Raw genomic sequence first — 22,399 nt, 5'->3', positions numbered from 1 at the left:
GCCCACCTTTGCTCAGTGGCCTGCTGTCCAGGCCTCACTCAAGGCTGGTGTCCAGGCCTTGTCACTTCGGGGACGTGGTTCAGTGCGGGGCTTGGCACTGCTGGTGAGTGGCTGCACTGGGTGAGCTCAGAGGCTTTTCCAACAGAAAGGATTCTGTGATTCCATGATTCTAATCCACTGAAATTCAGCTGGGCATTTTAGCAGCATATACTTTGCCCAAAAGTTCCCTTGCCCACTCCTGTGGCCTGAGGATTCAGCTCCGGGTGCTGAGCTGCTCATGCTGAACGAGACGACTGGAGAGATGAATCCAGTCAATGCAATTCCTTCGGGGACACGGAGAGGGAGGCGGGGTGCAAACAGGAACATTACTTTTTTGTGGCCTCCTCTCTGCCCTTACGCCCTTTCAGGCTTTGAACCAGCCAAGACTTTCTCCAAGAGTGCAATGGAGCAGCTGTTCCTGCTCCCAGACCTGGCTCTTCCCAGTCTCTGCCCTTGCCTGGTTCTGTCCCTCTTGCTGTGCCCTCTGTTCCCCCAGGGCTCGCTGGCTGCTGCCCAGGACTGTGGCACTGGCACAGATCCAGGGCTCCAGAGCCTCCTTTCTCTGCCTATGCAGCTGCCTGGGCACAGCAGCCATTTCCATCTGGAAGCTCCCCAGGGACAGGGAGTGCCCAGCTCCGTTTCTTGCACAGCCTCCAGGAGCCCAGGGCTGCCATCTCCAGTCCCTGCTGGCACTGGGGGCTCCCAGGTGCCTCAGGCTGCTGTGACATCGCTGCACACGGGAGGGAAGAGGGGCAGGGGCTGTGCTCAAAGTCAGCTCCATCTGCTGCTGCTGCTGCTGCTGCTGCTGCTGCTGCTGCTGCTGCTGCTGCTGTGGGGTCATTTGTGCAGCCCTGGCCCAGAGTCAGGGATCAGATCCTGCCAGTCTCTTCCAGCCCTGGCTGCTCAGAGTTTGGGCCTTGGAGCCTCAGGTGGCCAAAGGCAGCTGCTGCTGGTCCCTCTGTGTGCCCGTGTTCAGCAGTGCTGCTCCATCAGTCTGTGCCCAGCAACGGGGAAAAGCCTCAGCCCTGCAGGGCCAGGAGCTGCCAGGCTCTGCCTGAGCAGCTCAGCCAGCAGGAAGGGAGCTGCTCCACACAGGAACCAGGAGCAAAGGACATTCCTTTTGTAGGGCATGTTTTCTACTGAAAGGAAAAAAGAGGAATAAGGAAAAAAATTTATAAATTGTAAAAGATAAGCATAAAATCCAAGTGTTAGTGAAAAACATAAAATACAGTTAATGAAAAAAAACCCATAAATGCCAAGTTACATTCTTTGCATTAAGAGGTAAATGATCTTATTAAAAAGCGAACTCAGTTATTTACATTGTAAATGTGCTGATGGCATGGATCCATCTTTGTGACCTCAAAAGCCTCTTAAAAGATTTTGGGCTTTGTTTCCAACATTGGTATTTGAAATTGTGCTCAAAGCAAGAGGAAATTGTTTTGTGCCCTTCCAGCTCCAAGCAGGACTGGGAATGGAAACTCTGTCAAAGCCCACATCCTTTAGAAGATGACCTTCCTTCTCAGCCTGGGAATGAGCTGCACATACCTGTTCTAACTGCCAGGAGTTTCTTAGAGACACAAAGTCCCACTGACAGCTTTTTGCTCTGGTTTGGCAGTGCAGAAGGGCAATTCTCCATCCACCAGCTCCAGACTGCACTGCCTCAGGAGCACAGCCCACTCGCCAGCTTTGGCCCACCCGTGGCACTGCTAGAGGAGGAAGAAAGTGCAATTGCACAATTCCAGTCAGTCAAGAAGAAAACACCCTGTACAGATCCAGGTGTTCAGACGGGACTGTGGAGAGTTTGGGTCCTTGCCAGTTGGATGTGTGTCCCCAGCTGCAATCTCTGGGCCTGCAGCAGAGTCTCACTCACCTGCCAAAGCAGAAAGCTCAGGCGCTGTGCTCACAACGGGCTTGTCTGATGCAAAACTGTCAGAGCAATGTGAGGGCAGAGCCAGCCCAGCTGGGCCCAGGGCTGAGCCCAGCAGAGCCCTGGCAGAGCCCAGAGCAGCCTCAGCACCCGCAGAGCCCAGCTGAGAGGAGAGAAAGCAGAAACCGCCCGTCAGCTAAGGGCTCCTGTGCCCTTGTGCCAAGGCCTGCGGTGCCCAGACCATGCTGGCTGTGCCCAGAGCTGTGCCCAGAGCTGCCCATCCCTGCTGCCTTTGGCACAGAGCAGGAGGGCAGGACATGTGCCCAGCCTGCAGCCAGCCACGGCACATCCAGCCCTCAGCAGCTGCCCAGAGCAGGATGCTCCTGTGCTCGCTGCCAGCTCCCAAAAGCTCTGATCCCACCCTGCCAAGCACACAGGGACCCACCTCACACCAGCCACGGCTGGAAGAAAAGCTGCTCCCAAACCATGGCCTCAGCCTTCTCCAAGGGCACGGCACATCCACGCCACAGCTGCTCCCAAGCACTTCCCCATCCACACTGGACCACCTCGAATGCTTCCTCTGGAATAACAAACAACACATTATTGACAAGAGTTTAGAGACAAAAAGGGAAAACAAGAAAAATAGCAAAAACTCTTATCTCTGTCAGGGCCTTGAGGAAGGCCCCACCCCTACATGCTAGGGAAAAACCCAGCCATGGCTGAGGGAATCCCACACTTTCTCTCTTCCCCCCTGCACTGTCCCCCAAAATCACAGTGACCCCAAAGCAAACAAGGGCAGTGGAGCAGCCCAAGCCCTTCCTTGCCTGCACAGCAAAGCAGCTGTGCACAGGTTCTGGAGCCCCACCTCTGCTCCCACCATGGGGCTTTGTTTGTGTCGGGCTGGCTGCCCCAGCCCCAGCCCCAGCCCGGGGCACGGTGGGTGCTGGGGGCTGTTGGCAGAGCCAGGAGCCCACTCCCATTTCGTACCCACCCCAGCCCATGCCCCAGCCCTGCCAAAAGCAGCTGGGCAGTGACTGAAGAATGAGTTGCATCTGCCCCAGCAAAGGGGGAGCCTTTGGTTTCCCAGCCAGGCTGGGCCATGCCCAAATCTGGCAGAATTTCCCCAGGTGGGGACTCATTTGCAAATTCCCTGTTGAGTTTGGCTTTGAAGAAGGTGCCAGAATCAAATTGCATCACCTTCAGCCCCAGTGGCCGGGCTGAGGAAGAGCTTGTCATCCTTGATGTCACCCTCGCTTTCTCCGCAGCAGCAGCAGCAGCAGCGCACATCCCCACCGTACAGCTTCTCCAGGGGCTCCTTCTCCTTCCCTGGGGGCAGACCAGGCTCTCAGGGCTCTGCCCAGGGCCCCAGCTGTCAGGGAACCAGGACAAGCAAAACCAGCTGGGATGGCGGCCACCAGTGCTGGGCAGAGCAGCTCAGCTCCAGCACAAGGGCTGCATGTTCCCATCCCATGACCCCGGTCCAGTGACACTGGCAGCACAAAAAGGGCTGGGTTCCTTTGCTTCTCATTGCCAAGGCGTATGTGGAGCAGGAACTCACCAGGGCCCTGGATCAAAGTGTGCCTGTGGCTCTCTCCCTTCTTCTATGGCAGAGGAATATCCTGCATCCAAGGAACACAGAACAGGTCTTCCAGTGTGGGTCTGTCCAAGGAGTTCACGGATAAACACCACCAGATCAGGTCTTTGCACTCTGGGGAGAGAAAGCAGAAACTGATGGTCAGCCAGAGAAGGCTCCTGTCTGCTTTACCCCACTGTTCCCATGCCCAGGCCATGCTGGATGCGCTCTGAGCTGGGCCTAAACTTTCCCACCAATTCCCTGTTTTGGAGGAGAGCAGGACATGTGCCACCTCCTCAGCAGCTGCCAGAGCGGGATGCCCACGAGCCCGCTGCTGGCTCCCAGCACTGGGATTCCCCCCGTGCCCAGAGAAGAGGATCCACCTTGAGAGAGCCTTTGTGGCAGCGGGAGCTGGCCCCACTGAGGTTCCGGCCCCTCCTGAAAGGGTGCTCCCCGCAGACCATCTGGTGCACAGGATGCCCAGGGACCAGATTGTTGCTGCCTCGCCATGGTACCAGCCAAAGTCGTTCCATTCCGGGGGGCTGTAGGACAGTGTTCCTATGGAATACAGATGGAGTTCATCAGGGGCATGCTGCTGCTCCCAGAGCCTGGCCCCAGCATCCCTGGGCCCGCGGGGGCTGCATCAGGGGCACACAGGGTGACCACTGCCCTCTCGCCAGCATCTGGGACTTGTGCACAAAGTTAGGGTTGGAAAAGAAGCCTCTGGTGCTGGAAGAGGGCAGCCCTGGCTAGGCCCGACCATGACATGCAAAGGAAAAACCCACTCCATGCTGGGGAAAAAACATGCCCTTATCCTCCCTGCCTGCATTGCCACAAAAATATTATGAAGCCAAGGGAAACAGGGCGAGTGGGGTAGTGCAAGCCCTTCCTCTCATTTGCACACCAAACTGGCTGGGGCACAGGTTCTGCCCCCCTCTCTCTGCTACCCCCACCCACGGGGGTTTTGGTCCAGCTGGCTGCCCCAGCCCAGCCCCAGTCCTGGGCAGAGTGGCTGGCAAAGGCTGCCAGCAGGGCTGGAAGATGGCTGCCAACCCAGCCCTGCTCTAAAGCAACTCAGCTGAGGACTCATTGCCCTGACTGGCAGCAAAAGGGAGAATCCCCGCTGCCACAGCCAGCTTGGGCTGGGAGATGTTGGGCCATGAGATGTCAGCAGCGGGAGCACAGCCCTGGGTAGGCTCACCTGCAAAGTGAGTGTAGACTGTGTCCTGCAGGTAGGTGCCACAGCCAAAGTCAATCAGCTTGGCCTGCCCGGTGTCCAGGTCAACCAGGATGTTCTCTGGCTTGATGTCCCTGTGCAGGACCCCGCAGCTGGTGCAGTGCCGCACGGCCTCCAGCACCTGGCGGAACAGCTCCCGCGCCTCCTCCTCGGGCAGGAACCGCCGTGCCCCAATGAAACGCTGCAGGTCCTGACACTGCTCTGGCCGCTCCATCACCATCACGATGCAGTTGGGGAGCTCGAGCCACTCCAGCAGCTGGACCACACCGGGGAAGCCAGTGGACACCTTGGCCAGCAGCACGATCTCCAGGGGTGCGCTGGTGCCGTCGGGCTGCGGGAGGAGCACGATGCCGTCACTGGGGCCGATGCCGTGCCAGGCCTGGGGAAGCCCTCAGCCAGGCCGGGATGCTCTGCGCCCTGCGCTGGCCCCACGCCCGCTCTCCCTCGGGGCGTCCTGGCGGCTCCCACCGTGCCGGGCCCCGGCTCATCCCTGGCCGGCAGCCCCGGCTGCTGGCCCCGCTCACTCACCAGCTCGCCCCAGTGCCGGACGCGGTTCCGTGGCACCCTTTTGATGGCCACCTGCAAGCCAAGGCCAGCAGCGGGGTGAGCTCGCCGCCCGCACTGCGAGCCCCATCCTCCGCCCTCTGCCCTCCTCCTCCTCCATCCCCTCCTCCTGCGCCCGCCGCCGGCCCCGCCGCTCACCGGGGCGCCGTCCGAGAGCCGCGTGGCCGCGAAGACTCTGCCGAAGCCGCCGCGCCCCAGCAGCGATCCCAGCCGGTACCGCTCCTGCAGGGCCTCCTGCGCCGTCCCTGCGGGCGGGACGCGGCTGTCAGCGCTCGGCCCGGGGCCAGCAACGGCCCCCGAGCGCCCCTCACCCGCCCCGGGCCGGCCATGCCCAGGCGTTCGCTCCCGGGAACGCGGCACGGGAGGCTCGGGGCCGGCGGCCGCGCTGCCGAGCGGCGGAGCTCGGGCCGGGGAAGCCGCAGCGGAGGCGGCGGGAGCGGCCGCGCCGCGTGTGCCCTCCGCGGGCCCCGGGAGGAGTAGGGGCCGGGGCTGGGGCTGTGGCCGGGGCCAGGGCCGGGGCCGGGGCCGGGACCGGGGCCGGGACTGGACCGTGCGTCGGGGCCGGGGCCGGGCTCGGGCCAGGCGGAGGCAAAGGGCGGCGATGCCGCCCCCGCCCCAGGCACTGATGCCCGCCCAGCAGCGCCACCGCCAGTACGGCCAGAGCCGGGCGGAGGCGAGACCGCGGCGGGACGGCCGGGGCCGGGCACGGGGCAGCCCCGCCCGGGGCCGGGGGCGGGCCGGGGGCATGGCCCGGCCCGGCAGGGGAGAGGGAGGCGGGGAGAGGAGAGGGACGCCGGGCAAGGGACCCCGAGAGAAGCGTGCCCGACACCGGGAAAGGGAGAGAAAGAGAAAGAACGAGAGAAAGAGAAAGAACGATTTTTCTAGTCTATCTGCTTTTGCTGCTGCCGCCGCTGCTGCTGCCGCCGCTGCCGCCGCTGCAACTGAAGCACCGGGGCCGTTCGTCCCCGTGTCCGTTCCCCGCTCGCCCCACGAGCCCCACGTTCGAGCCCCGCGCGCCCCGGGGACAGCCCCTCCGTCTGTCCAAACACGGGAACTTTGCAGCCTTGAGCCCACATGCAGAGCCCTGACTCCTGCACACTGGCACAGCGATCCCCTCGCTTGCTGCTGGGCATTGTCCTTGCTGAGGGTCAAACACTGTCGGGCCACCTTCCCTTGGGGTAGGATTCCTACCTGACCCCAGGACTGCACTGACACCTCCAGTGTTGCTTTCCTGTAAAAACAGGGGAAGGAAAACTCTGTGTGGCTCATGGTATTTTAGTGTCTAAAAATCACTAAGTGACCGATCTTAGAGGTGAGGTGCATCTGGAATTACTGAGATGGAGAAGCAGTGCAACATGGAAAAGGGGAGCATAGAAATAAATAGAGGAAAGCATCTTGGATTGTTTCTTTCATTTTCATTTCACTTCTGGAAAGCTGTTTCAGTTTTCCAGGAATCTTCTCCTGTCTGCTCTTCCCAAGAATCTCTCATGGAGAACAAGGTCAAGCTTCTGTCACAAGATTTGCCACCAGGAAATGATGCCACTGGTGAAATTTTCATTGTAACTGTTTGTGCTGGCTTAGGGCAAATTTGGGGAGGAAATCTCCAAAAGGGGTCCGTCTAGAAAGCAAGTTCAAGCAGCCCCTCCCCCTACTAGGTCAGGAAAAGACTTCCCTTTAAGAAAAGTGAAAAAAACCCCAGTTTATTTAACAAGTAAAGTATTCACAAGCATGAAAAATGAATAATATTAAATCAAACCTCTGACAGTGCTGAAGAGATGGCAAATTCAGAAAGTCCTTTTGGTGGGTTGTAGTTGGCTCACTCGGTCTCTTCTAAGTCCCTCTGGTGCTGGAATGCAGCGTCCCAGAGCTCGGTGGGCCACAGGTGTGAGCTGTCGGTGTTTGTCTGGGTTTTCAGTCCAGAGCAGGTTTAAACAGTTCCAAGAAAAAGGAAAGTCACAGTCTGAGGAACTTCTCTTCCTAAGCTAGCTAAAACCAAATTGCTAGACCTGGGCTGTGAAGGCATTGGAAATTTCCAAATCTGGGCATTGGCGGTCTCAGCAAACACAAGATCTGGATAGTGCTGGTGCCAGAACCTGCAGATTTCCAAACTTTGGCTTTCTGTGCCAGCAAATCACTGGACTTGGGCTGTGCCAGCACCAGGAAGTTTTCAGATCTGGGCGCTGGCGCTGCCAGCAAACACCAGATCTGGGTGGTGTCATTGCCAGCGACAGAAATCTGCCAGATTTGGGCTCTGCTGGCACTGAGAAATTTCCAAATCTGGGTTCTGGTGCAGGAAACACAAGATGTGGGTGGTGCCAGACCCAGTAGCAGGAAGCTGCCACAGGTTTTGGGTTTCTGTGCCAGCAAATTGCTGCACTTGGGCTGTGCCAGAATAGGGAAATTTCCAGGTCTGGGCACTGGCAGTGCCAGCAAACAGCCCATTTCAGGCTCCAGGCTCCAGGCAGGACTGGGTCTGGATGCCTTCCTCTTTTCTTTCCATCTTTCCTTCCATCTTTCTTGGGATCCTGCTGCCAACAAAGTCCAGATTGGGCAGTGCTGGCAAGGGGAAATTGCCAGGTTTTAGCTTTCTTTGCCAGCAAATTCTGGACATGGGTGGTGTCAGAAGAGGGAAATTGCCAGATGTGGGCACTGGCAGTGCCAGCGCATGCCAGATCGTGGTGCAGAATGTGCCGGTACTGGGAAATTGCCAGATGCTTATTTTCTGTGCCAGCAAATTGCTGGAATTATGCTGTGCAGGCATCTGAAAAATTCCGGATCTGGGTACTGGGGGTGTCAGCAAACATGAGATCGGGTTGCTGCAGGTACCAGGTATTTGCTTGGTTTTGGCTTTCTTTGCCAGCAAGTTGCTGGACTTGGACTGTGACAGAATATGGAAATATCAAGATCTGGGAACTGGCAGTGCCAGCAAACACCACAGTTCAGGAAGGACTGGATCTGGACCCGTTCCCTCCCTGCATCCCTCCCTCAACAAGGTGCCAGAGGGGCTGGACAGCAACCAGGCAGAAAGGGACCTGCAGGGACTGAGGGACAGCAGGCTGGACATGAGCCAGCAGTGTGCCCAGGTGGGCAAGAAGGCCAATGGCTCCTGGCCTGGAACACGAATGGTGTGGCCAGCAGGAGCAGGGCAGGGATTCTTCCCCTGTGCTCAGCACTGGTTGGGCAGCGCCTCGAGTGCTGTGTCCAGTTCTGGGCCTCCAATTTAGGCAGGACATGGAGGGGCTGGAGCATGTCCAGAGAAGGGCAATAAGGGTTCTGAGACAAGAGCTTGGAGGAGCAGCTGAGGGAGCTGGGGTTGTTTATCCTGGAGAAGAGGAGGCTCAGTGGAGACAAGGCTGTGTCAGGGCACAGGTTGGACTTGATGATCTCCATGGCCTGTTCCACCCTTTCTGATTCTGGGATTCTCTGAAACCACCCTTGGAGCAGTTGCAGGATGAGCCCTGGGCCTCCTCTTCAGCAGCTCCAGCAGCCCAGGTCCCTCAGCTTCTCCTGCCAGCCCCAAAGCCCATCCTGTCAGTCCTGCAGAGCCTCTGCAGCTCCTCCTCACTGCCCAGAACAGGGAGCCCCAGAGCCAGACACAGCAGCCCAGATGTGCCCCCCTGGCCTGGGGTGCCTCTGGCAAGGGAGCAGCACCAGGCACTGCAGGAGCCTGCAGACAATTGACCTGAAGGCCAAACCTCCTTAGCTCCTTCTGAAAGAGCGGGAACAGTTCCTCATTCCAATGTGGTGGAATGCTGGGCACCACAGCTCCAGGCGAGGACTGGACACAAGTTTGCTCCCACTGAGTGCTGTGATGGGTTCTGCAGGAGCTCTGGGCTCCTGTGCTTGCCAGGCACAATGAGGAGAGAAGGAGCCAAGTGCACTGATGTGGGAAATGGATTTGTAGAAAGCTTTTTGAGCCTAATAGAAGGCCCACACAGTATGAATCTGTATATAAATCTTGAGACAAGAAATACTAACTTAAAAATGCCATGGAATAGGACAGATATTGTTGAGAGAGAAATGGAGCTAGAAAAAAGTTTCAAAAGATGGCCTTGCAAATAAGACTTTGGAAAAATAGAGCTATGAAAGATGCATTGTAGTGGGACCCATAAGGGGTAGTTTTAAATAATTGGCTTTAGGGCATCTACAACATGGCATGGCAAAAAGCTGATAGACCAAGAAATACTGTAATTAGGAAATAGTTGGCTTCTGATTGTGATGGCGTGAATTATGTGTATTGTCTCACCCTTCTCATGAGACTGAAAACGGAACAAAAGTTTTTAAAACACCTCTCAGTGTCCCCATCTCTAGGTCAAGAAAAGAGTATTATCCAACACACTCACACACCTTTGCCCTGAGCATAACCCAGCCTAGACCAAACACACTGAAAGGTTTCCCCTTTGGCCCATGTCTCAAAACATCAGGTCTGCTGTTTGACAGCTCATGTTGGGTTGGTGTCAAGGAGTTCCCTCAGAAATACTGGGTTTGTCTTCCTCTGTGCCTTCCCCTCAGCAGCCTTGGGGATGCTCCTGTGTGAAGCCATCTGTCTCACACAGTTTGAGACAACTTCAAACAGGATATTGTGCAATAAATTGTTTCCTCTAAAGTGTTCCAACAACCCTTTCCAGCAATAGGAAATTATTACTGATAGATGAAAGTGGAAAACCCCAACAGTTTATTAACAAACAGAATCCCCCCATGACACGCGTTACAAGAAGGCGCCGGGGTCTCTCTCGGAAGAACAGGAGCTGTCACGGAGCAGTTCCAGCAGCTGATGGAAGCTCGGGGGCTCGTCCAGCATCGGCTTTCTCCCATGGCAGAGCTCCATGGAGCGGGCAGGGCAGTGAAGCAGCTGGGCTGGAGCCCCTCGCTGCCTTTTCTCCCCGGCGTGGCTCAGCCCACAGACTCTCGGGCTGGGAGCGGGGCCGCTCCGCTCCTGCCGGCACCGTGTCCCTGGGCTTGGACAAACAGTTTCCTGCCAGGAGAGCCCTGCACACTGCTCCACAGATCTTTCATAAAGGCCCAAACCAACTCCAAACACTCTGTCTGCAGCAGCTTTGCACAAAGGGCTGCAGCAATCCAGGACAGCTGCAAGTGAGTGTCGGAAGGCTCTTGTCTTGTTCCTGACAGCAGAATTCTTGATGATCTGATGCAGTTTTATTCAGATGTAACATGAGAGCTGAGGTTTTTTTGTTAAAATACTTTATGATGAGTAACAAGCCGTGGGAGCATGAGGTGCAGGACTGACATGTAAAAGCATGAGCATATCCTCCAAAATGGCCAGTTTAATTGTCCATTTTATTACTCTTGTATTTACTCCACACTAATGAGGAAAACCAAGCTCTGCTTGGAGGCGAAACAGGCATGGGATACACTACAGTCCCTCCCAGGCTCAGCAGGGCTGGCAGTGACACAGCAGGCAGTCTGCTTCATTGTGAACCACTACAGAGCTGCGTCCCAATCTGGTTTAAGTGGCGTGGTATTATTAAGAGCTCCTTTTCTGCATGAGACACAAAAAGGAGATCCCAAATGATCTTCATGCAAGCATGCAGTAAAGAACTGCTCCTGCTATCCTAAGGAAGCGTTTGCTTTGGCAATTACACTCTTCCCATTCATCTTTTGATGCAGACACTTCAGGTTTTCCCCCACACCCCTGCAAGGCTGGCAGTCACTGTTTCCCATTTCCTGTTCTTCCCTAGAGATGGTGCAGTGGCTGCTTTGAAACAAAAATCCCTGGGATCTGGACAGCTTGATGGAGCATGAAATGGAAATTAAGTGCTCATATTGGTAATACCTAGGTCTGACCTTCCCAGAGCTCTGAAGCAGCAGCAGCAGGACCACGCATCATTCCTGTTGGTGGATGTACATATTTCTGACGTGCAAGAGCAATGACTTTGAGGAGGGACAAAAATGCCCCTCTTCAAACAGTGGGTGTGCAAGCAGGTGTGAAGTTTCACAGCCTTTTCTAGGATATTTTAGAAAGATCTAAGAGAATATTGTGGCATGGAGTAGGTCTCTAATTTTGTCTCCAGAGGAATCCCCAAAGGGCACATTCACTCTACTGGTGATGCCAACCCCATAAGCTCACGGACCAGTTTTCCCTGCAATGTGCCACCCTGCCTGGGCTTTGCTAGGCCGGGACTAGACCCAGAGCTAAGCAAACACATGCAGACAGGTGACATTGTGTAACATCAGAAGCTGGCAACCATGAGGACTTTGCTGTCAAAAGGTTACAGTTTGCACTGGGCCCAGAAGTGTTTTTCCCTAAGGCAAAGCAAATTGAAATGTGAAGTTTAAAAGCTTCAAATGACTATGAAAGGAAACTGCAGAATAATTTCTGGAAGAGCAGCATTGTCAATGATCATGCAGCCTACCAACAGCTGGAGCTGAATCCAGAATTGCTTCTTCCAGCTGTGCAGGAATTGATTCCACTGGCAAGCACTGGTCCATGGGAACAAATGATCCCCTAGCTCTGGGCTGAATGGCAGCCAGGCTGCAGTGCAGATTGGAGGAACCCTTGTCACTTGTTATTGGCCTCCCAGTGCACTCATCCTTCTGCAAACAAGGTGCAAACAACTGCACTGCTGTCCTGGGTAAATATACATACAGGTGATTTTGCCAAAGCAGCGCATCTTTTCCCGGTAAAATACATGGCCTCTTCTTACCTCTGGAATTGTGATTGAAGACACCTGTGAGCCAGATCTGTGGGAGATTGCAAAGGAGCAAAGCTTTGGGATTTGGCACAATTCTCTTGGTTTCTTTGCTCAGGCCTTTGGTGAGCACAGAACACACCTAGGTAGAAAACCTTTGACTAGACAGGATCTTTTGGATTCACTGTCCCCCAAAAAGGTCAATGGTGGCCCTGTAATGCCAAGTAACAAAGAGCAGCAGCACAAATGACACAAAGAAAAGCATGGCCAAAGAGGAAGAGAGAGGCCCAATGAGGAAAGGATGTGGTGAGACACTGGCACATTGAGTGAGCTGCACTCCATAATCTCTAGGCTGCAGGTCCTGGTCTCACATTCTCCTCTTGGTTTATTTAAATTTTATTTTATTTATTTACTTTTTTCATCATAAAATAAAATATATACAATTAAAAATATCATCAAAATTAAAGAAAATCAAAACACATCAATTCAAAACTACATCTAAAGATCAGAACATATGTACATCTGTAACTATCAAGCCTAACACATCAATCCTATTCTTCAAACACTCTTCATACAGGCGGCAGCTTCTTCCTGAGCTTGGAGGAAAGTGAGCTCTTCTGGATGGGAGGCGAGGACTTTGTGGGTGAGGGAACATCAGAAGTGTCCCGAGAAAACTTCTCAGTAAGACTGTAACCAGTCAGATCTGCAAAGTGGAGACAAAAAGTTTAACAGAGGCCACCATGCAAACCTAAAGCAGCTGAAGCTCCATAATTCCTGGGACACATTTCCTGGAAATGTCCAAACAGCTGCACAGGGAAACATGCTCCTGCTGGCAGACACTGAGGCAGGCCAGGGCAAACCCTGAGCCACTTGCCCAGAGCTGGCACAGGCACAGCCTGGCCTCTGGGCTGCCCTGGGACAGCAGGGAGCCCAGAGCCCTGTGCTCCCAGGAATGGCTCAGCTCACATGCACCTCCTGCTCTCTGCCTGCCCCACAGCTCAGCAGCCCCACAGCTCAGGGGCACTGGCAGCAGCACAGCTCATTGCAGGGCACATGCAGGGCACAGCTGTTTCCTGGCAATGTGCACAGCCTCTCTGGGCTGCCACAGACCTTCCTGCAGCAGAGATTGGCCCAGCTTCCCCCTCACCTCTGTGTGAGGCTGAGCCATGATTGCCTTCACCTTGTCCTCCATCTGGAGTTTCTACAGGACCCCCCATGCATGAGTAGGAAGGCAATGGAAGAGCAGGGGCAGATGCACACCCTTCCTTAGGATTTCGTCATTTTGGCACAGCTCAAAAGGCAAATCCAGAGGTGTCCAACTCAGGCTTCCTCAGCTTTCTGGAGAACATCTCACCTTCACCGGCCCAGCATTTTGGAGAGGTTTTCCCGCACATGTGGAGGCTTGCTGGCAGCACATCCTTCAGCTGGGTGCCCATCACCTTGCAGAGGGCAGAGGCGAGCTTGGTGGCCACGGTGCGGACGTTGGCGCTCCGCACAGGCAGCGCCTTGTTCCCCAGGCAGGACCAGAGCACGGGCAGGGCGTCGCGCTGGGCGACTTCAGGGCTCCTGGCATGAACCCCCTGCACCAGCACTGCCGGGACAGAGACACAGCTCCTTACCCACCAGCCTCACTGCAAACAAGGATCTGCCTCTGCTTCTGCTTCTTGCCAGCCTCTCTGGCCAAGAGCAGCAAAATAGCACCCAGAGCCCCTTGGTCCAGAAACGGGCAAAGCAGCTGATCATCCTGGAAACAGAACCACCAACCCCTCAGCACTAATTGCTCCAACCAGAGCCTTGTCCCTGTGGCAGACTTCCTACCTTTACTAAATTATTTCACAATCTCTGCATGAACAATGAATGAAATGTCCAATTGCCTTTGATTTCCATTAAGAAGTCGACTAAACCCAGAAGATCCACACCGAAGATTTGGAAATGCACCATAGAGAGGAAATGGAGAGATTTCTGATAAAAGGGATGATTCCATTTTTGTAACTTTGATGTCAAGTGCCAAATGTCTAATCTGGCTCTTCCCTGTGCTCAGTGGCACTCAGCAAAGGGCAGGGTTAGAACACACCTCAAAACTCCAGCCCACCAGAGATGGCTGCTGCCTGACAGCTGGATGAGAAACATCAGTGACCAGCTGGTGTCTTTGGCAGAATGCTTTTGGGGCTTCCGACAAAGAGCTGCTTCAAACCTCAGGGCGTCTTAGATAATTACCCAGAACTCATTGCCTTGGCATTTGGGCATCTCCACATTTTAATGCCACTTCCCCTCCGAATGGTAATGGCATTTTTTCTTATAATGTCCACTGAAACAGGGGCATAGAGAAAGAAAAATGCTATACAGGGGACTGAAATATAACCAAAATACGAGTGTTTTCTCACATTGCTCCTGAAATATCTCGGCCCATTTTCTGAACTGAACTGTATCAAACACAGACAAAAAGTTACTACCAACAGGCTTCTTGCTTGGCAGATTTGGCTGAGAGAAAAAAAAACTGAAATGCTCTGGAGACCATTCTTATTTTCTGATCAGACAAAATATTATCTAGTAGGCATTTAATATTCTGTGGGGGAAGAGACTTCATTTTCTCTATGCTGTTAATCCACCAGCAGTCATCAACATTGAAACATTGAAGGAGCTCCTGCAAGTAACCAAAACCAATTCTGGTAAGCAGGAAAGGGTTATGGTACCCATTTTAAAATGGGAATTCATTTGAGTTTAAATGCAATTAAAGACATTGGTGACTACTGAACGTGAGGAACAGATGTCTGGTCCTGCTAAATCTCAGGGAGAACATCTGCTTTTTCTAAAGTAGCCCTAATTTATGGTTAATTCCTTTATTTGAAAAAGAGATCAAAAGAACTGCTAAACCTAATTCCCTATTGCTGGAGATCTACTTTATTCAAATGCTCTTTAAGGGCCTTTGACATTCCCAATTGCTGAACATGCCCTTTTGAGATTCCTAATGAAGACACAAAGTGTATTAAACCTTGCATTCAAAGATGTTGGCATAATTAGCAGTGGATTTAGCCCCAGTTAAAGCAAGGCTATCAATCATCTACTCTACTACATATTGAGATTATCCTTTTTCCATTCCTTGGCTCTTGCTGACACAGCAAGCTCCTCTGAGGAATCAATTATCAGCTGCATTTGTAGCATTTTGGACAGCGCTGGCCCAGGCAGACACAGTTTGCACACCCTGAAAGGCTCAGTCCAAGGCCACTGTGACAGCACAGGCAGGGAGCCTCAGCACTCTGCTTCTGTCCTGTGCCCCAGAGGCTGCCTTGCACTAAACCCGTGCCTCTGATACCTCTGTTGAGTTCTGGCCTAAGCTGTGACCCCCAGGCTCTGCACGGTTCAGCCTCAAAACTTTCCAAGAGAAAAACAAGAATTCTGTGAGGACAAAACAAACTGATGCCCTGAGACAGCATTTGCCACCATTTCCCCTCAAAGATCACAGATGTCCCTGAGCTCCCCAGAGAGGAGCCAGCTGGGGCATTTTTAGCCCTCCCTTTGCTGGAGGTGGTTCTGAGATGCCCCAGTGAGAGCTCAGCCCCAGGCCGAGCACTGCCCCCATCTCAGATGCTGCCCAGCCCTGCAGCAGCCAGGGAAAACCTGCCAAACCCACCTGCCTTGGCTATGGGGCAGCAGGGACAAGCTCAGCACCTCCTGGTTTGGAGAAGCTGCTCTGCTCACAGGCATTCCCTGTAAATACTCCCTGGGAAGAGCTCTGGGCTCAGAAGGGGAGGCCATACCTGTGATACGCTCGGTGACATCCAGCAGGGCTTGGCCACTCAGGTGATTCCATTGGTAGCTGAACTCTTCCAGCAGTGACACTTTATCTACAAGGGAAACACATGTTTCTGCTCACTTTGCTCAGGTCACAGGAGAAAGGACAGTGGGGAGGGAAAGGGCAGGGCCAACCCCATTTTAATAAATCAAGTACATTTCTGCTGGGTTTTGAATCCTTTTCTTCTTTCCTTCCAGCCTGCTTGGCAGGGTTTTAAATTCCAAAAGAAAAACTCTCCTTTCACATTTGGAAATCCAAACTTTTCTGCTGTAGCAGGAGCTGTGTTAAAACATTTCACACCAGGGACCTCGAGAGTTCAGTCACATGGAAGCAGTGAAAAGGTTTTGCATCCCAGAGCAAAAAGGAAGAGCCCCATACTTGGGTCACAGAAAGGCACTGAGTCAGGCAGTTCCTGAGCTCACAGAGCAGCTGGGGAGGAGAAAGTGGAAACTCCCATTGAAGACCTGCCTCTTCAACACTCCTTTTTTCAGGCATATTCCCCCAGTGCAGCATTCTCAGAGCTGACATAAATCTGTGTGGCAAGGGAATTTACAGCAGCCCTTGCCTATGTAGTTAATTGCTGTGGCCATCTTGCCGCATGCAAAACAACAAGTGGAACAAGGCATCATTGACAGCTGGGTTTATACCTGTTTGTTCTAAAGAAATGTACTTGGTGAATCATCAGTTCCCCTTTGAAAACAGAAGACAAAGAAGAAAAGTGGAAAACAGGCAGCTAATGCCTCTAATGTAGAGCCTCCCAGGTGGCTGCTCTGCAGAAGCTCTGATGGGTCAGTGTCCCTTCATGCCAACAGCAAAGCTGTTCATTTGGGAAGTCAGACGGGGCCCAAGCAAACTCCAAACCTCCTTTGCCTCTGAACTGTAGCAGAGCTGTAGTCCAGGACTTGCTCTTCAGACAAGCAGCACAGAGCCAAGGGCTCCTGGGACTGTTGGGAAATGCTGATCCCATTCCAGCCTGTTGGGGATGGTGCACAAGGACTGCACCTGCACAGCCTCTGGTGGGTGTCAGCTGCAGTGTTCCACAGACAAGAGCAGCTGTCAAGGCACTCAGCGCTCTCTTGTGCAGGAGAGAGAGAGAGGAAGCTGAGGAGAGTACCTGCCAGGGCTCAGCCTTACCCAAATGAGCAATGGATTCTTCCAGTGCTTTCACAGCTGCCCCACAAACCCTGGGATCCTTTGAGTTCAGGTTCTTTGTTATTCCTTCCACCAAACCAACGATCACCGGGTTCAAGGCATCTTTCAGGGCTCCTGTGATTTCAGCCAGCACGTCCAGCGCCCTCTGCTTCACTTTCTTGTGGCTGTCAGATATTCTCAGGACAAAATAATCAAAAATCTATGAAAAGAACAAGCAACGTGAAAGCTGGATTCCAATGTCCTTGTTTGAAGAGTGGCTGTAGCAGTCAGCAATGTCAAAGATGAAAGTGATCCTTTCTGTCAGGTCAGCACTCGCTTGCACAATTTCACTGTTTTCCTTTGGGCCACTCACTGCAATGGTGGCCCAACCTCATGCTGGTTGCAAGATTTTCTTCTGTTTTTAAGGGGTTTTTGAATAGTTCCTATGGTGTTTCTCTCCATCTATAAATCGTTAAATCAATTCCATTTATTAATGCTAAAGAGTACCTTTGCTTTGAATGGAATCAGGTGTTTACAATGCCCGGTTTTCTATACAGTTGCCTCAAGTACTGAGGGCAATTATGATTTTGCCAAAACTATGGCTGGAAGAGATCTAAGTTTTATTTTGTTTGTCTCAGAACCAGTGTCTGGAGAAGTGCAGGGCTCTGATCAACTCTTCCAGGATCCAGACCATTTCCCTAACTAACAGGTGGACTTCTGAAATATAATGTGCTGTACAGCTTTCATTAGAGTAGGTTCAGTCCCCTGACAGCCACATTATCAGGCACCTTTCCCTGGAAAAAGGGAAAAAGCAGCTACTGGGAGGAGAAGGCAGAGATGAGTCCTTAACTGTTTTCCTCCTTTTCCAAAGAGAAAAAAAGACCCCCCAAGAAAGGTGAGCACCGTCTTTACCAAGAGGAAAAGGAACAAGGATAGAAATGAGTAGCCAGAGCTGTGCCTGTGTAAGACAAGATGGAGTATTGAAGTTCACCATATATTGAAGTTGGAGGGGAGACGACCCACCTTGCGTTGGTCAGCATCGACTCCACTTTATTCATCAATCAGGCACTTTTTATAACAGTGTTAATCAAGTTCCTGCATATTGCAAAATCTGAGCTCACAATAGGTCAGAGATAACATACCAACTCCTCCTTATGTTTCCAATACCGAGATTTGGGTTCTCAAAATTATTCTTGCTTTCCCAAAACAGCCAAAGATAGAACATTCACTTGTTATGAGAAAGCTGCCTGAGAACTCTGATGTGCAAGGCTCTCAAGGCCTTCATGTTTGCCACTTTTACCTGTAGTTAAAAATAACCTGAGAACCTCTGCTGTTCACAGAAACCGGCTGTGAGAATCCGCTCCTCACAGCTGCCTTCTAGGCCATCTCTGAAAAAATCTCCAACAACTCCCGTTTTTTTCTTTTTTTTGCACAAGAAGGTTGGTATGCTAGGTCTCTATATTATTCTTCTGACCGTATCTTGAATACCACCAAGAATACAAAGCAAAACAAACAAAGCATTCAAAAATACACTCAGTATCTCTATAAGGTCCCCCAGCCATGGTCCGAGCAATGGCTTTTACTCCAAAGGGTTAAAAGGCTGTCAGCTGTCCTCCCTCATGTGCACCTGGGGAGGAGGCGAACGAACGGCAAGTCTGAAAAATGATGTTTGTGTCCTTGAAGTTTTCACATCCACCTCTTAATTGGGCTTCTCAGGAAAGTTCAAAATCAGTTTTACAGACTGTAATCCTTTGGCTCAAATGGCATCAGCTGGGTTATTTCTCAGTCCTTGGTTGATTTGGAGTAGTGAAAAATTAGCATGCATTTAAAACACTTAAAATATTTAAACTTAACAGACTTATTTTAAGACCAACAAAACTTACATGTAAAATCAATTAACTCTAACAAAACTTAAAACAAGAATCAGAAAAGTTCTATGGGCTAACTGTCACACCCTTTGTAACATAAAAATCTATAAAGCTTAATCAAAACTCAGGTGTGCTAATATAATTCATAAAAATAAGCTAAAGAAAGCTTGCTGTCTATCCTTAAACAGCAGATATATTTTAAACAAAAACAACTCTACTCACAAATGCTTCTAATTGTTTCTTTTAACTAGAAACTCTCTAACAACAACACTTTGCACACAGGTCATAAAATAAATGCCTATCATAAAAGCATAAATCTAACATCACTTAAACTTAATAGCACTTAAAACACTTAAAGTATTTAAATTTAACAGAACTTAACCTTAATAGAACTCAACTGACTTTAAATTTTATACAACTTAAACCCAATACAATTCAAACTCAACAGAATCCAACTTAACCTAAACCCAATATAATTCAATCTCAACAGAATCTAACTTAACTTAAACCTAATATAATTTAATCTTAGCAGAAAACTTAACAAAACTTAACCTCAACAGTACTTAACATTTAATGGCACTTAATACACAATTTAACTTAAACTACTTAGTAACAAATAAAACTTACTATAAAAATAGAATATAGCATTTACTATAGCTTACTTACAGGCCTGATTCTAAAACACTAGACTAAAAAAACTTTCCCCACGTTTTTGCTGCAGCATTTTTATCTTCGAATACTTTTAAACCTAAGGACTTTATTCAAGATAAGTGGAAAAAATTATTTTAAATTCAGTGCTTGCTTTTATTAACTAAAATTTGAAATTATTAATTATTTCAAATTTTTTATTTCATATTTTTATTATTATTTCATTTTATTATTAATCATTATTTTATCTTATTTATTTCATATTTTATTATTATTATTTTATTATTTACCATTATTTCATTTTATTATTTATCATTATTTTACCTCACAATTTATCATTATTTTATTTTATTATTTATTTAATATTTTATTATTTCACCTATACTACTATTATTATACTTTCAAAAGTGGCTTTGGAGTAGGAAACACCACTTTACCACTTTTAAAAGGAAACATTTCCTTTGGATCCAGAGAAAGGAAACAATTCTTATTTAAAAATAATTATATAGCATTTTTATAAAATGCTTCTTTGAGGAAATACATCAACAGATGTTTTCCTTGTGTAAAATAGACATTTTTCAGCTTAAATCTTTAAAACACATACACTATTGAAAGTTTGTGTTCATGCATTACCTTCTATATCAGTAATTCAATAAAACTTTTAATCTATATCAAAACTATTTTTCTTTATTCAAAATGTGTACCACTCCTAATTTAGCATGAGCCAAACCCATGTCATCAGAAACCTCTGGATTTCTCATTTCTTAATTCTTCCTCTAAGTTTTTTTCTCATTGTATGTGTCCTAGGCAACAGCAAAGCTACATTGCATACCACTGGAGTAAGACACTGTTTAAAATCTTTAAAAGCAGCATTTAGGATCAAACTAAAGCCCGATAGATCTGTCTGCACTCTGAAATGCAAACCCTCTTGAAACTATTATTATTGGAGAGTGAATACTTGAGGTGTTCTAAAACTCAAAAAAGGGTACCTAAAAATTAAGAGAAGGAAGCTAAAGCAGCCTAAGCCACTGCAGGGTCTTATTTTAGGCTACGGATTACCTGCAGCCAAGCACAGACATGGCAAAAACAGAAACTGCACAGACAGCAGAGAGAAAGAGCCTAGGAGCTTTAGCCCAGTGCACTCCAGCCCTGGGCCCCTCACAGCTAAGGCTCTGTTTGTAGCAGCAAGAAAAGGTAAAAGTGTGCCCACTTTTCTCAGCTTCACTCTAAGTTGGTAACTAACTTGTATCCCTGAATTACTAACACTGCTGAAAAAGGGACAGAAGAGAGTGAGTCCTGGTATTTCTTGGTAAACCACAAAACTGCAAATCTAAGTTTTCAATCAACAAGCAAAATCAACCACTTCAGAACAGTAGCAGTCTTCTCTCACCTGGCTTACTACTAGTCTGAGCAGGAGAGGAAAAAAGAAAACCTAAAGCTTATGAAAATGAGTATGAAATACATATAAACCAAGATAACAGATTTAAGTAGCTTTAAAAAGTACAGGAACCTTCAAGAAAAACCAGCAGATATTTGTCCATTTTAGAGCAGAGTTACCAAGAGTTTATTTGCTCCCGCGGCGCGAATGTCGGAAGGGGGACCAACCCCCCCCGCGGTGGGCTCTTTGTTTACTTGCCGGCAGGTTGACTGCGTTGCAGCTACCGCTGGTCGGGTTGACCCCCCACGCTGCTCCGCTCCCTGTGATGTCAGAGCGGGCGAAAAAAACTTCTGGTCTCACGGCGCGGCGGCGGCTCCGCTGTCCCCGCGGCGGCCCCACTGCCCCCGGGGTGGCTCCTGCCGGGGCCAGGCCCCGCATGGCCTCCGCGCTGCCGGTGCTGACTGCTGGTGCAGTGCGCGCTCTGTCCACGCTGCAGCCACGGCGGCTTCCTCCGCGCGGGGCGCGGCGTGGCTGCTCTCGCCGCTCTCGGCTCCCGCGGCTGCTCAGCCACTCTCGGCTTCCCCCGCGGCTCGGTTCAGTTCTCGGCGCGCGGCGCGGCTTCTCCCTGCTGCTGCGGCGGCTCGGCTTCCGCGGCGCGGCTTCTCCTGCGGTGCTGGCTCTCCCCCCATAGCTTGCTCAGCGTCTTGACAGGTTTACTACTCTTCCATGATAAATCACCAAATTCACGCCATCCCGTTAACTCGTAAACTGCATGGAGGCCAAGGAAAATCCCCCCAGCACAGCCGTCAGTCCAAAGTCCCGTTAAATCCTTTTGCAAATTCATCCCCTTAATCTGTCTCTTTTGTAAAAAAGCAAATAAAAGATCATATGTGGCTTGCCTTCCCATTACCTCTAAGCGCGAGCTTTTGCAGCTCTCTCAAGGTCGCGGCCACACGTTTCGGCCAGGCCCGTCTGTTACGGTCGCCTGGAGCACGGCGTCTCTCGGCGTCTCTTCTTTCGCTTTTTTTTTTCTTCACACTTCTGCTGCCCCGGCTGCAACGGAGACCCGACCTGTCATTCCAACTCCACGTGGCGCCGCAATAGAACGTCCAGGGTCACCATATATTGAAGTCAGAGGGAGAGATCCACCCTTATTGATCAGCATCACTCCCGTTTATTCATCAATCAGGCACCTTTTATAACAGTGTTAATTCACTTCATGCATATTGCAAAATCTGAACTCACAATCGGTCAGAGATAACATACCAACCCCTCCTTATGTTTCCAATACCAAGATTTGGGTTCTCAAAATTATTTTTGCTTTCCCAAAACAGCCAAAGATAGAACATCCACTTGTTATGAGAAAGCTGCCTGAGAACTCTGATATGCAAGGTTCTCAAGGCCTTCATGTTTGTCACTTTTACTTGTAATTAAAAACAACCTGAGAACCTCTGCTGTTCACAGAAACAGGCTGCGAGAACCTGTCCCCCACAGCTGCCTTCCAAGCCATCCCTGAAAAAATCTCCAACAGGTGTGCTGTGGGATTCATACCTTTTATTAGAGGCCAGGTTCCCTTGTGCACTCAGTTCCTGTGTTTCAGCCTGCCCACAGCCAGCCTCTGGGAGCAACCTGCACAAAGCTGGGAGCACGC

General features: G+C 50.7%; 1 protein-coding gene across 1 annotated transcript; it reads right to left on the bottom strand.

The window, feature by feature from the left end:
• Window positions 1–3,507: 3,507 nt before the first annotated feature.
• LOC135441686 (uncharacterized) lies at window positions 3,508–21,186 on the bottom strand. Its single transcript, XM_064701233.1, is given in 13 exon segments — window positions 3,508–3,614; window positions 3,863–3,901; window positions 3,904–3,954; window positions 3,957–4,037; window positions 4,681–5,047; window positions 5,245–5,295; window positions 5,419–6,317; window positions 6,472–6,511; window positions 12,506–12,633; window positions 13,285–13,521; window positions 15,689–15,775; window positions 16,954–17,074; window positions 21,007–21,186. Coding segments are annotated over 13 exon segments (2,388 nt in total).
• Window positions 21,187–22,399: the final 1,213 nt, after the last annotated feature.

The sequence above is a fragment of the Zonotrichia leucophrys genome, unplaced genomic scaffold, assembly GCF_028769735.1.
Source record: "Zonotrichia leucophrys gambelii isolate GWCS_2022_RI unplaced genomic scaffold, RI_Zleu_2.0 Scaffold_427_43307, whole genome shotgun sequence".
Classification (NCBI taxonomy): domain Eukaryota; kingdom Metazoa; phylum Chordata; class Aves; order Passeriformes; family Passerellidae; genus Zonotrichia; species Zonotrichia leucophrys.
This window is presented reverse-complemented; position numbering and strand designations above follow the sequence as displayed.